Genomic DNA, 15661 nt, shown 5'->3' with positions numbered 1-15661 from the left:
TTTACTTATTGCCTAGTATTAAGTTAGGATACTTTGTGGGAATAGGAAATAGGTAGAAGAAAAGGCCCATGAGCTTACAATCTTACTAGAGAAATCTGAAGCAATTAGAAAACTCCATCTCATCATGTAAAGCCACATACTGATTACATATAATTTTGGCATGCAGAAAATTGAGAAATTAATTTGTGGGTCAAAGTGATTAAAGGCCAATGGGCCTATAGATTGAGTTGGATAGCTTGGGAGAGAAGGAGAAGTATGTATCTACATGCCGGTAGAAGTAGGGGTGTGTGCCGGGGCCTATTGTGGGGAGGGGGAAGGGGGGAGGGATAGCATTAGGAGATATACCTAATGTAAATGACGAGTGAATGGGTGCAGCACGCCAACATGGCACATGTATACATATGTAACAAACCTGCACGTTGTGCACATGTACCCTAGAACTTGAAGTATTTAAAAAAATAAAAAAGAAGTAGGAGTGTGTGTGTGTGTGTGTGTGTGTGTGTGTGTGTGTGTGTGTGTTTATTTATGGAATGGTGATAAAGAATGGAAAACAGAAAAGAATGAGAGAATGATCTGGATAGATAAAAATAAAGCTGTATCATAAAGGATCTTACTAATGGGCCTTGAATTTGGTCCCAGATATATAATAGACACTGAAGGTTCTTAAAGAGTGGGGTCAAATTCTAAACCACTTAAAAAATTGGCCTCATCCTTTGTTAAAAATTACTTTCAAACTTTTCAAACTCTCCTACTCACAATTTTTTTTTCGAGTATCACTGGTGCCTACCATTCTCTTATTTCTTTATGTAACTTCTCTTTGGTGATTATGTATGTGGTACATCCTGGTTTCTGCTGCTAATGGTGAAATATATTTAACTATGTTTTTCTGTCTTCTGCCAAGGAGAAGCATCTGAGGCAAGAAGCTGGGTCTCCTATTTCCTTTATTATATTCCTCCTCATCCTTATGATGAACACATTATAATTGATCATGATTATCGATATAAGTATAGTTTTAGTTGGTTTAAAATAGAATGTTTCTCAGTTGAATATTTATGAGAATCTATTTTTTCATGTACATACAATTTAAATTGGCTTTAAAATTATAACAGCAAATCTTTCTCAGTAAGACTCAATACAGTAGAAAATGTGTTTCTCTCTTCTTCTTTTTTTTTTTCTTCCTGAAAATGACAGTTTTTTATGCCCATGATGGAAACACAAAGCACTGGAGCTCATGCACTACAGAAAATGCTCAAGACCTTCCAGGCATAACAAATAATAGCACCACAGAGAAGAATACAGGTTCTTTCTGCATCAAGAAACTCAGTTGCATTATATCCAGAAACATTGATGGCAATAATTGTTCCGAATATCCAGTGCTCTGTGGGTGTATCAAGACCATCTAAAAACAGGAACACTTGTTTCTTTGAATTATAAATTCTAGGATGCATGATTATTTTCTCTACTATATTACCTACCAACTTCCTTATTTTTAATAGTAGATAAAAAGTTACTACCATGGTAAGAATATCTTTTCTAGTTAAAAGTCAACAAGCTGCTAGATGCAAAATACAAAAAGAATGTTTCAAAATAAATCATTTTAAAATATAAATCAGAAAGTATCAATAAAAATGTACTATTAATTATAGACATTTAAATCTAAGCTTTGTGTGTAATTAAAAATAGTATGCACTTTTGCACTGGGTTAAATTTAAAAGTCATTTTTTAAATGAATGGTAGGCATAGCAAAAGCATCTATAAAAAGAAAACTAGATTTATGTTCAGTTTGCAAGTCTCTGAGACTAAAACCCAAGCCAGTAGCAGGTTTGATCAAAGGATTTATTAACAACCCTGTAGAACTCCTTGTATAAAGTAGGTGCTTAGTAAGTATCCATTCAAAAATGGGTCCTTCTGTAATCAAAAACTGTGGTGGTATTAAAACATCTTCCTAAATTTTTTGGTTTGTAGTTTGAAACAGAAACTTGAAACAGGTTTGATACCCTCTAAAAGAAATCCATGGACTATTTATAACATATTTATAATTGGAGAGAGAACATACAAAATACAAGGAATAGAATACAAAGAAATAATGGGGCACAAATATCCATAATTTAGTCATCTGAAATGGAAGCAGAGCATCAAGTCTGTCTGATTAAAATTAAAAGCACTATTATGAAGTTGGCACATGAATAAAGCAGAATCCCAGTGAAAGAATATTTTAATGTGCTGTAGACATTCTCCAGTGTTGATATCAACAAGCAGGGATCACTTTGGGCCTACAACTGCTTAGGTAGAAACCTAGTTAGCTGGAGTACTATACATAGGAAGTGGCTTTCAGTGGACCAGTGTCAGCTGTGGGAAGTTATGTTGATTCAGAATAGCAATGTCACTTATATCGGGGGAATATCAGTGACCCAGATGGGCAAATCATAGATTTTTTTCAAGCCAATGGAATTTTAGAACTCGACCCCTTTATTATACAGTTGAAGGGACTAAGAGGTCAAGTGAATTGACCTTGCCCTGTAGCTGATCAGCAGCCCACTGTCTAACATTCAGGCTGACATGCTTTTCTTGACTGCGTAAGGTAATTAAATAGAAGCTATGTTTACTGAGACCACAGACAGCACCAAGCTGGCATGGGAGGAAGCCAGCAGCTATTATGTTAGAAGTTGGAACTACCTTGATACAAGAGTTCCTTTAACACTTATCTCACGTATCTTCTTTATGGCACTTATCACATTGTCTCACAATTTGTTGATGTCTCTGCTTCTAGATGGTGAATTATGAGAGGGCCAGCCCTACAGACACAGTAAAAAATACCACTTATTTAAGATGCCAGTAAGAAGTAAAGCAAGAGGTCAGATAAAAAGAAGGAAGCCCAGCCCAAGTGGAATGAAAGCAAGAGGTTCAAATGGCCAAAACAACAGCCTACAAAAATGCAGTGATGAAGGACCAGGTGTGTTAACAGCGGACCACGAGTCAAGAGTTAGAAAAGTGGGGAAACCATGTGATGTGCAAATACCAAGCAAACAGTACTTATGGGGTAATTCTGCCATTGTATTCTCCATGAATTATCCCTTTACTATATATAGCTACAAACACTAGTGTTACAGAAGGCTGTAGAGCAACATCAGAGTAGGGAAAGAAGTGTAATTAGTTGGGACATGGACTGGGAATAATGGTCCTGGAAGGTGGAGCTTTAAAGGGAGACTTGACAGACTCCAAGAAAAGACTGTACCCAGCCTATGATAATCATCAACTTTAAATCTCCACTTTACATAGAATGTGACAAAATTGATTTAGTACTGAAGAATATGAACCGGATGTAGGTAAACTCCCCACCTGGTGTGAACCGTGTAGCCCACTTTTAAAATCTAAACAATGTTCTTCTAAAAAGTTATTTGAAAAATCAAATAGATTCTCCTATTTCTGCAATAATACAATCCTATATGAAAGCGGAGAGGGATATTAGAACTACTATTCTTTGCTTCCTTCAGATTCTCAGTGGGAAAGGAGAGAGAGCGCAGCAAGGTGGAGCTGAATTCTGAAGGCTGGGAGCTCTGTTTCTGCTCGGTCACTTCTGCTCCCATTAGTCTGTAACCTTGGTCAGCTATCTAAAAAGAACAAAAGAAAACAAAACAAAAACAAAACAAAACAAAACCAGCAGTAGCAGCAGTAATGACAATAACAATAGCCAGAATTTACCGAAGTTCACAATGTGCTGGTTACTGTACTAAGTGCTTTACAGCTATGCTTTGCCAACTTGTGCAAGTTACTTAACTTCTCTGTGCTTTAGTTTCTTCATTTGCAAAGTATAGATAATCACAGCATCTAATTACTGTGATAATCAACTGAGTTAATATATGAAAAGTGTTTAGAACAGAGCTTGGTACATAGTAAGAACTTAATAAATAATAGTTATGTTTTTATCTCATTTAATCTTCAAAGCAAATCTTAAAATGTTGCTACTACTTATTCCTCAATTTAGAGATCAGCAAATTGAGACTCAAAGAGTTTAACTGATTTGTTTAAGACCATAGAGCTAGTATGGGCCAGAATAAGGACTTAAATCTCCAAATGTCCCGCTTTTTAACCTCTACACCATGCTGGCCTTCCCAGTTCAGTACCTAAATCCCAGCTACACCACATAAACTTCTCTGATTAGTGAATCCCTATGTTGAACACATCATGAGCTTTCATATCTCATTGCCTTTTGCTCACCTTGTTATTCCCTCTATCTGAAATGGCTTTCTCGACTTTGTCAAGCATATTAAATTAAAATTTTCCTTCAAGACTGAGTTCAAGTGCCACCTTTTCTATCTCACCTTCCTGCTCCCACTTTCACAGAGTTCATTGCTTGTTTGTGTTCCTTGAACACTTATCTTACATATCATCTTTACAGTACTCAGCACATCGTCTCATAATTTGTTGGTATCTCTGCTGCTACATGGTGAACCATGAGAGGGCCAGCCCCTCATACTCAGTAAAAAATACCATTTATTTAAGATGTCACACTCTGCTAAGGGCTTCACAAGGATGCACACTCCCTGAATCCTCTCAAAAACCCGAGGACATATGTACCATTGCAGTCCACTTTTTATAGAAAGGTTAAATACCTTGCCCAAAATCATGCATGCAGTAGATGTGCAATAAATGATTGTTGTACTGAATTATGTCTAAGTAAAAATGCTTAAGAAAAATGTTCAAAAATTCCCTTTTTCACGGAAGAAAATGATATTTTAACTTTTAATTTTTTGGATGAAAAAGATCAAACTATTTTTTTTCATCTATTTAGTCAGATTTTTCCCCTGAAAGCTATGAAAAGAAACAATTAATTAACTTTAGCTAGTTCAAGCTCAAGCGTCAATTCAGCTTTAAAAATTATAATCACTTTTCCTTATATTGTAGGATTATAGTCATCTTCCTTATATTGTGTGATAATGAATGACTTGCTTCCTTATTCAATAATCTTGAATACCCTTATAAGTGAAATGTTACTTTATTGTCTGTCAAAACCACACAAACCAGGAAACGCATTATAGTATCAGTTTTAATATTTGGGTCAATAATCTATTATTTTCCAAACACAGAGAGAAGAAAAAGGAATTGCTTTCTGCCTCCAAACTGAACTTGGAACCTAGGTCTTTCTGACCATGATGTTGTCCTCTGTCCCCAGAAGCCAAGGAGGCGGCTGTGAATGTCAGGTGTGAATAATTCCAAACCCCAAACCACCTGAGGCTTTGAGGCTTTTTTTTTTTTCAATTACTCAGAGGGAAACACATTCTCCTTGCTTTCCTCAGGGAGCCAGCCCTTGTCACAACTGCCTGCTATGGTGAGAGAAAAACTGGCTTTAAAAGCCTTTTAACCCAAAGGGATTGAGCAGCTAATGGACATCATCCCTTTGGCAAAAAGGGATGATGTAAAACTCCTGCCCCATTTTAAAAACCAGGACTTGTTTATATAATCTTTTCATACAGTTAAAGCTTTTTGGTTTTAATAGAGCCTGTTACATTGCAGCATTAGGCAAAAAATGTTATCAAAAAAAAACCAAACAACAACAAAAACTTCTTTCTACATTGCTCCAATTCAAATATGCCTTTAACTTATTTTACTATTTTGACTGATGGCCAAAAAACAAATTCCAGACATTTGCAAATGTTATTTTCACTTTAACCACTATACAGACTAATTATGAATTTTTGCCTCAAAACTGAACAATTCTACCTTTTTAATGTGGTGTAAAAAAAGTTTCTGAGGGAATCAGGAAACTCACAGAACGCTGACATGCCCACAGTTGACAATAACAACAAAAAATTACAGCAGTAAACAATTCTTAGTATATCCTGCAATTTCCATTTAAAATATTCATAAGAGAATATTAACAAACATGAAAATGATCTATTTTTGCATAGAACAATAAATTCACAAGATTTTAGAACCATAAATATCTGACAATTCTGGTTACCATCTACCTTGATTAATGTCTTTAGCCAGTATTTGAAATATTACCATTTATCATCTTAGCTTCTTTCTTTTCTTTTTAATAAGAAATTAATGCAAACTGCTTTTGTTTTAATAATAATACAGCCTATGCTACACATGGCATGAAATAATGAAACCCAGTAAATGTATCCAATAGTGAATACACAGAAGTGAAGAGTTTTGGCTCTGTTTGCAACCGTCCTACAGTAATCCCAGGTGCAACCCAACTCATTATGACAGTTTAGCTGAAAAATATAATCTGTATGGTTATAAATCAGTTTCATCGTACTTGCAATAGAAGTACATTTTGGAGGGCAAACCAACTTTTCAGCTAATAGGCGATTAGGGAGTTTTATTGTATTCCAATTAAGGAGCAATAAAAATATTGAAGGGGTGGCATGCTTTAATGATAAAAGATATGCACCCTGTTTCACAAGTAACTTGGGAGGGTCCCTGCAAGTCATCGTAAGATGCACACAAATAAGTCATTCCTTTGATTGCATTTTACCCATGCATTTTCATCCTATCTTGCAGGAAGATAAGAGTATGTCAGAAAAGACACCTCCATGTCTCTTGAAGAAATTGAAATATCTCTGTTTTGGAAGTGGATAGTTGGGATATGAAGTTAACTTTGGAAGGGAAAACTTAGGTTTTGCTGTTATTATGAAGATAGAATTAACTACATGGGAGCTGGTTCTAAAATACAACATGGTGATTCGTCTAAGTGTGGGTGAAAGGTTCCTGGTGCTTTGAATAGAATAAGGGGGTTCCCTCTCAGTTGAGGGAGTATGTGTAATATATATGAGATCCCAAATAACACTGGGCAAAGAAAGATGATAAGGCCCTGAAGTGAAAATGGAGAACAGTGCATTTATGGCCATTATGACCAAGTTCTTCTTAGGAATTTTTACCATATCAACACTCAAAACTCATTGCTACTACGTATTTATTATTTCTTTCCCACTAGATTAAAAAATCTAAATGAGAGACTGTTCCGCTTTGTTTTCCACTATGCACTCAGCACCAAGCCCAGCACTCAGCACATATTTGTTGAAGAAGTAAATAAATGAACAAACAATTCAGGTAGCATTCAAGGAATTTGAGGCAAGTGGATAAGTGGCCATATTTATGTGTTAACAATAATAAATCAGTTAACTTCTATAGACAATCATGGTGTTGAAATCCAACCTGCTGATATCTGCAAAAGATAATTGAGTCAATAGGTTATCCTATCTACAAATAATTTTTTTCATCTAATCACTATGGTTAATTTTGTATTATTTAAATAGGGTCTCAGTGGAGAACTGGTCAAGTTACTCACCTCTTTCTGCCTTGGTTAATACCTGCATAGGATTCCACAGTCGCAAACTGAATGCCTAGCTTCAGCCAGGCATCTCACAAATAAATCTATTATGTGCAAAACGAACCAGATGAAATAGTACAGACGTATCCAAGCAAACATATCATCACTATTATGAAAAACAATTTAAAGACCATTCATCTCAGATATGTGCTAAGTCCAAGAGGGACACATTATTATTGATAATCAGTCTCACAGAGAAGTTGGACACCCCCTGTCCTGCTACAGTGGGAATGTATTTTTAAGGATTAAAGATTAATTACATTAAATACTGAATTTTGGAATGAGTGTTAAAATAGATAATGTGATTTGGTCATTAAGACACTGAAGTAGCCTTTTATTTTGTTTGATTGCCACTGTTACCAGTTGAGTTACAAATGGCATTGATTCACTGAGGATGTGTCTTGTCAACTGCTTCCTGCTTGACCTGCAAATGCCAACTTAGTCAGGAGTAGGCTTAAAGTCACTGCAGTTCAGCCTGACTCACTGATCACTGGGGCTGGTCACTTACCAAAACTGTGGGAATCGGTTATTCCAAATAGCTCAGTGGAGTCGGGAAGCTTCACGTGGCCCTTGCTCTTGACTCCTCAATCCCCGACTCTTAACCCATATCTGTTTTCTTGTCTATGCAATGGTGAACCTGTTCTCTCTAGTCTTAAGATTATTGCTGAATTTTCTACTGATTGCTGGTGATATTTGAACATCTAAGCAAAGTTAACCATTATCATCATTGCAATTACGTTTCTACTGTAAATTTTTTTGAGTTGCAATCACAATGTTATCAGAACATCTTTTTTGATAAGATTTCCTTTATTTTAGACAATGATTTCAGTACCAAGGAGACTTTATTGCTAGATCCAACTCACTGTTGTGCATTAAACTTTGTCTCAGATCTAATCAACTTTGGTGTAAAGTAAAAATGAGGTCAGAATGCTCACTAATTCATGGCTTGAGCTGTCCTTATATGAGCAAAACTGAATAGTTGCATATATCATCAAAATATTTCATTGATTTATTTTCCTTACTTATATTGATACTCTCTTTACAGAAGTACTATAGCAATAGGATTTCTGTTCTATTAGATTCCTAATCTTAATTATCAAATACCAAAAAAAAAAAAAAAAAAACTTCACAAAAACCAACCAATGAACAAAACAACAGAAAGCAAACAAAAATAATAACTTTTTCTAGTTTTGTCATAATGGTGGTGTAAACCATTCTTACAAGTTGTATATTTAGAACCCCAAATTTCTATGGTACTATGCTCCAAATTAAAGTGTGATATTTATATTAAAATTCTGAGCCAATTAACTAAGCAGGTACACATCTCTAAATACTACTGGTATTTAAGAATAATAGAGGGATGATTATAATAAACTACCAAATAATGCTTTTAAAGATAATATTATGTCAGTTTATCAGCATTATGTTGATTATCATTCATATATTTCCAGTCTGGAATATAGTAGCTACAAGAATCAAAAAACAAAACCATAATAAAGCTAGTCTTTCTAGTTTGTGCTTGCCGCCCAGATTCAAAAAAAGCTGTTAAGTGCCAAAAATGTAAAACTTATTTCAAGAAAATTAACAGGCTACACGGGTAAATTTTGGCAAATGCAACTTTATATTGAAGTTCACACATCTGTATCTTAAAGAATGAGACTCACAGACTCTAATGTATTTCTAAAATACCAGAAATCATATTATAAGCTTTCACAAGTTAAAACTGAAATAATTTAAATGACCAATACACTGAATGTGCAGAAAGTATAAACAAGACTGTGCCTTCAGTAGAATAAATGCTTCACAAATTGTGCAGGATGTCATACTAAGGCTGTGGTCTCCCCTTGACAGCTGACTTAAAATATAAACATACATCAACTGCCTGCTTCTTAGAACACTCTAGGAAGGGTAGCACACCTCAAAAGAAAATCTCATTATTTCAGTGATGTGCACTTTAAGTTTCAAACCATGTGAGAAAAAAGGAAAAAGTACTAAATGATCTTCCATGCACTTTCAGATGCATGACCATGACCAGTTACTGATTCGATTTCCCTTGACTATTTGCTCCAATGCTAAATAAGATGAAGGATACTAGATAACCCTTTAAGGCAACATGTGTTTATTCTGCATTATTAGAACTGCTCAGTTGTGACAGGCTGGTACCATTAATGTTGCCTCCCAGACCAATATCTAGCATTTGTAAAATATAAATGAATTGGAAAAACTTTATACCAAATCAACAAAAACCACATAACACAGTTCAATGCTAGCAATCTTACTAGTAGATAAGGAAAGTGGTATTTAGAAATAGCAATGTATTAATACAAAAAAGTAAACTCTAATTGGAACCAATATACTGCTTTGGAATGCTCCCCGGAACTTACAAGGCGGTTTTTAAAGTATGATATTCCAATAATTCATTGGCACATCTTTAGTGGATTACAGTACTTTAAGTCCCCAAATATTTTAGTCTTTGCAAAACAATAATAGTATGAAATGTTTTAAAGTCTTCAAACTTCTAAAATTAGTTTTTATCAACACATTTACCTCATGTCAACTTAATTTATTAAGATGTCCAATGCTAATTGTTTTTTGATGTTTTTTCATATGTAGTGACATACAGAGCATTTAGCACTGATACTTAGCACCTGCTACTTTCATTATCTAGTTTTTGACCACATAAAGAAACTTAGGGCAGTGGTTCAGTCCTTTCTTAATTACAAACCTTTGCTGGCAGTCAGCAGGATCACTCTGAGATTTAAAATAGGATTATAGGTGAACTATTGCAAAGACTGCAGAATGTTGCCCAAATCCTTAAAACTGCTGATTCCATTCTTGAATTTCTTCTCAAGATATGGCTATGGGCCACAATTGCTCAGCAGAGAAGGTTAGTTTTCACAAGGCTAAAGATTTACAGATGCTCCCTCATATAACACAGTAAGGTTCCCTTGGTAACCTGGATTTTCTGCAGTAAAGAAGGGTTGTGCTGAAACAGCGCCTCAGCTCCCTGTTGGAGAAAATGCAGACAAAAGGATTGATTCCTGCTTGGGCAAAACTCATCCAGACAGCAGCTGTTAGAAATCCCCCCGGTACTACAGGCCCTCTTGCGAAAACTCTCCAATAACAGGCCACCAGGTAGGGGCCCCACAAGGTTAGAAAGAGAAAAGTCATTATATAGAACATTCTGCTGATTCTTTTCTCCATTTTGAACTCGTCTAAGACCAATAGCCTTCTTCTGCCTGTGGTGTTTGCATTTTGCCTGATGCCCAGCAAGGTGGGTGGTGTGGGACCCCTTCCAAATCCTGCTAGCCAATTGGCAGCTGCCTGGCCACTGGCTCCAGGACCATGAAAAGTCCAGTTCTGGCTGACTGCTGCTACAAACTGGACTGGCTTCATTTTCCTTCGATCATGGACGAAAAATATCAGCTTGAGGTAGACAAGCTGTGTGGCTAGGAGGATGAGAGCAAGAAGCAGCATAAATCCTAAGGAATCATTAGCCCTGAAGGAGCGGTGTTGGAAGGTGCATTGATCTTCCTCCCTAATGAATGAGTAAGTGCCCACATCTAAAACCGGGGGAAAGGCCATGGCCACAGATAGAGTCCACACCATACAGATCACAGCCAGACACGTCCAAAAGGTCAGCCTCTTTGTATAGAAGCGGTGATGGGCGATAGCTAAGTATCTGGTGACACTGATGCAGAAGAGCATGAAAGCAGTGTGGAAACAGGACAAAACCCCCAGAAAGGCAATCACTTTGCAAGTCAGAGTCCCATAAGTCCAGGTAGAGCCATTTTTGACAGAGTTGAATACAAATGGGAAACAAATTGCAGATCTGAGGATATCTGAACAGCAAAGATCCAACAGGAAGTAGTAAGGTGCTCTATGCAAGCTCTTATCTTTCACTAGCAAAATGGAGATCAGGAGGTTGCCCACCACGCTGACTCCTATTATGAAACCCAAGGAAGTCAGTTTCAGAAAGGCTGTTAGAGGCGAGAGATTTTGCAAAATGTTGTCAGCTGCATGGCTATAGTTCGCCATAGATGGATGGAGGATAAGGATACAGCCTCAGTCAAGTCTCATGATCTAGACATAAGAACAAGGTAAAGATAGATCCATACATTTTACTGAAAATATAATCCGCAAAGAGAACTGATCTGATCTGCAGTCATGCTTCCTCTTTTCTTCCATTTGATTTGCCATCAGAATATCTGGAAAAAAAAGAGCTATCAGTTCTTAAGTTAACAAGCAATGATGTCAGACAGTGCTAACATAAAGCTGTTCACTTATGGGGAAGCAAATAAAGTTTTAACTTTCAATACTAATATTTGCTTTACTAAATATTTTTGCTTGAGATTTCAGAGAATTGGCTTGTTTAGTTTTCCAAGCTAAGTGAATTTTAAAATGTCCCTATTTTGGACAATATATATTTGATTAGGTACCTTCAGGAGAGAAGGAATAAAATGTCCCATTCTTGTAAAATCTGCCAGTCCAGGAATTAACCAGTAGAATTGCAATGGAATCTACAAGATTGCTATTAGGAAGCAGAGACACTACCTACATTTCTTTGAGATCCGTTAGTATCTGTCAGTGTTTCACAGGCAGCTTCTCTGTTTGATGTGGGTCCAAAGAACCTGTGCAAAATATGTCTTAAGTGCCACTATTCATGCTGCATAAGAGTATTTGTTGATTCATCTTAAAGCAAAATTTCAAAATTGGACCTCAAAATTAATAGGAACTTACTTGTCCCAAGATTTGATGTGATTTAATCATTTGTCTTTCCCTCTTCACCCTACCCCCCATTTTTGGCAAATCTTTTAAGCCCACATGATTATTAAAATGGTTAATGTAAATATTGGACAGGGAAACACACCCAGAGGAATAATGCACTTCCATTTGTAAACCTTGGCTGCCTGGATTCAAATGAATATAACATGAACCTGTATTTCTTGGGCAATTAAGGCTTTCCCATTTACACTGATAACCTTTGTTGCAAATCACAAGTGGCTTCTTTTTAAAACAAAATGCATATTGTCTCATAGGTGCCTGGACCACACCAGGGAAATCGGCTTCCTCTGTTATTCCCACCAAGCGTGTTTCCTTTGCCACTTCTCACTGACCCGGAATATGCTGATGGAAGCCCAGGCAAAACTGCGTTCGATGATTTTAATTTCCCCACCGGTACATCCTAGGGTAAATACCGATCGCATCATGCAACATTACGAAACCTGAAATCCGCCACCCCTGGATTTATAATGGGGGGAGGGTGGAGGAGGGGGAGAGGGAGAGAGACATGCATTACATACGCGAAGATGGGGAGAGAGATTGCTTCTGTGCTGCAAAGGAACCGTTCCCGGTGATTCGCAGTCTGATATTCCTCAGTCTTGAAAGGCTTTCCAGAAATGGAACTCTCAGTAAGCCCTAGTGAAGGTGCATTGTCTGAATGTACTTCCATTATGCAGTTTATTGTCACACACACACACAAAACCACACACACACACACACACACACACACACAACCTGAGGGAGGGCTCTTTCCCGGTGAACCTGCAGTTTCATCAACATTGTGCATTGCCCCACATCCCCCAAACTTAACCAAGAGTATATCCTCCTACCTGTTGGCGTTGGATATCCCGACAGACTATAGCTTCTTCTTTCTATAAATTGCTGATTCTTTTTTTTTTTCTTTTTTTCTTTTTCTTTTTCTTTTTTTTTTTTTTTTTTTTGCCTTAGCGCCTTGACTGAGCATCCAGGCAGGGCTCGGCGGCGCCTGCGCGCTGGAGCCTCCTTGAGCTCCAGCCGCGTCCTCCCCTGTCGCAGCGGCACCGTTTCCCCCAGTAACGCAGGGGCCGCGGCGGCGGCGGTGGCGAGGGCGGCGGCAGGGCTGCTTCAGCCACTGTGGAACCAACGGGAGCCCCTACCTGTCTCCAGAGCTGGCCGGGTTTATTGACTGCCCTGTCCAGTTCAACTGGCAGCATTAAGCTTTTGTCCCTTCGTGGCTGCTTCCGAACTTCCCCCACACCGCCCCCTGCATTTGTAGTGGGGGGTTGGAAAGGCCCTTTCAGGACCTCAGGCCCATCCTCTTCCCAAAGGCAGCGCACGAGGAAGTCACAGTGCCCGGGACGCCCGCCCCCTCCCTCAGCTTCCCGGAACCCTAACCTTCCCCAAACATTTTCTTCCTTTTCCTTTTAGGGTGGTCCAAACCACCAGAGGCTTCTTTTAGATTTTTTTTTTTTTTTTTTTTTTAAATGATGTCTCCAGCTAACCTTTAAATTTGCAGGTTGGCTGGAAAAAGACAAGAAAAGAATGGGAAAAAAGAAAAAAAGTTATTTATTTATTTATTTTCCCCATAGTCAAAAAATCTTTTCAATGGGGAAGAAGGGAGGCAAGTTAGGGCAGCTCTGTCTTTGTTAGTCATCTTCTATTCTCCAATGCACGCAAATATGCGTAAAAGTAGGGAGAAAGCTAAGTTCAGAGGACAACTACAATATGATTTACATTCAGTCTACCTTAAAGGATGTCACTAAAGAATCAGGCTTATAAAATGTTTAAATGGCTATTCCTGGCATTCCACCCCACCAAGCAACAGTATTCCTTTTCCCTTCTTGCAAGTTCAGCTGACCAATGATGGGTGATGTCAAAGCAGTTATCCGTACAAGTTTCCTTTTTTCCCCTTTGTTATTACAGATGAAAAATACTAGAAACATAACGAATACGTAAAACTTACACCAGTCCAAAAGGTCGGATGATACCACAGACACCACATAGCCTGACACGTGGGTGCTTAGGAATGCCTCTAGAATCATGCATTTTCTTATTTTACCATTCCCGAAGAGTTTTGTTTGTGGGGATGATATAAAATTTTAAGCAAGAACTCCCCAGTTCTCCTATCCAAAACTAGCAGACATGCTTTCATTAATTCCCAATGTAACACGTCTGCTTCTTTTTCTGCATGCTTATTGCTTTATAATAATCTGTTAATGAAACAAAAAATAAAAATCTTCTCTACAGTGATAATCTGATCTCGAGACGGCAGTAAAATACCTCATTGCTGGATGGTGAGATTGTGACATTCAGGGGAACTCAGGCCAATCAGCATACAGATAATATGGGTTAATTTACATACTGTATTTCTATTGGACTAGCCGAGGTAAAGCCTTATCTGTTTAAAGCTTGATGTCACAGTCGTTACACAAAGCCCTATGTTGGTAATACTGAAATGATGTTAAATTTCCCTGATTTGTTCTTGAATTTCCTACGTCCATTTAAATACATGGATGATAGTTTGTTTTTTTAGAAAAGAATATACACAGGGCACTAAACTTTGGTACTCCCTTAACCCAGAAAAATCAATCCTACAGTCATGCTGGAAGTAACTTGAGGGCATTTCCATTCAAGTGAAACATTCCACTTTTTGCAAAGCAAATGAATTCAAAAACTCAAAACCATGCGGTGGTTTGCAACTTCTAAGTAAAATGTCAAATTCGTTTTTATGCAACTATAAATCAATTCAACTTGTGCTTTTTTGCTTCCCAGTAAGTGCTTCAATGTACTTTGCAAAAAGTTATTTCCTGAATTTTTACAGTTTTAAAAAAAAATGTATGGAATAAGAGACTTAAGTTTGCTGAAGATTCACTATTGGTCAGATGTTAGGTTGTATAGATTAGGGAAAAGCTATTTAAAAGTAAATTAAAAGAGTCACTGCACTGCCAGGTCATGAAGCAATAATATACTCTGCCAAAAGTTATAGGGCCAAGATCCAAGGGTTTTAACTAGCCTTATTCTTTAAGCAGATATTGATTCCTTAAAAATAAGGGAGAGTGTATGTGTGTATGAAATATTCTTTCATATCCACATCTCAGGGTATACTAAAGCTATTTCTTTCCTTTGCAGTTGAGCACAGTTACATCCACTAATTCTTCAGCTTTTCCAGCTGTTAGATAAGAATGTCATTTTTTTGCCTCACAAGGGGACTTAAGAAATTAATGAGATATTTTCCATCTAGTTCATTAACTCTACTGGAGAAAACACTGGAAGCTACATCTTTCATCAGCAGGGCTTTAAAAAATATGTTTAAAAGCTGACAAAAGTTTCATATCATCTACAAGTTCTCAAATGTAAAGTTATGGATTCAAATTGTTTAGATCATAGTCTTAATTGGTCTTAATTTCTTTTTTTTTGTTATTCCTTATATCACCAAACCCAGAAAATTTGATTTTCAGGTTAAGAGTAAAAGAACAAAGCAAATAAAACATAACTATACGCCATAATCCTTGGGTTTGAAGGATTCTGAAGATTTACAAACTGTTGGAATATTACATG

The 15661-nt window shown here is 37.2% G+C and overlaps 1 protein-coding gene across 8 annotated transcripts; it reads right to left on the bottom strand.

Moving 5' to 3' along the window:
• Positions 1 to 3914: 3914 nt before the first annotated feature.
• Positions 3915 to 14405, bottom strand: GPR85 (G protein-coupled receptor 85). 8 transcript variants are annotated; one of them, XR_645315.3, is made up of 5 exons: positions 12955 to 13322; positions 12646 to 12760; positions 11901 to 11973; positions 10068 to 11550; positions 3915 to 7177 (listed from the first exon to the last, which is right to left on the bottom strand). XR_645315.3 is itself a non-coding variant. In XM_031665230.1 (5 exons), the coding sequence occupies exons 1-5, from the start codon at positions 14143 to 14145 to the stop codon at positions 10342 to 10344; spliced, it is 369 nt and encodes a 122-aa protein (XP_031521090.1). In that variant the 5' UTR covers positions 14146 to 14387; the 3' UTR covers positions 10260 to 10341. The 8 variants fall into 8 exon arrangements, 7 of the variants coding, with proteins under 7 accessions (XP_017812603.1, XP_017812602.1, XP_017812601.1 ...); XM_031665230.1 differs by lacking the exons at positions 3915 to 7177; positions 12955 to 13322 and adding an exon at positions 14067 to 14387 and having other exon boundaries at positions 10260 to 10349; positions 11461 to 11550; positions 11897 to 11973; XM_017957114.3 differs by lacking the exons at positions 3915 to 7177; positions 12955 to 13322 and adding an exon at positions 14067 to 14385 and having other exon boundaries at positions 8941 to 11550.
• Positions 14406 to 15661: the final 1256 nt, after the last annotated feature.

Source organism: Papio anubis, chromosome 4 (assembly GCF_008728515.1).
Source record: "Papio anubis isolate 15944 chromosome 4, Panubis1.0, whole genome shotgun sequence".
Lineage (NCBI taxonomy): Eukaryota > Metazoa > Chordata > Mammalia > Primates > Cercopithecidae > Papio > Papio anubis.
This window is presented reverse-complemented; position numbering and strand designations above follow the sequence as displayed.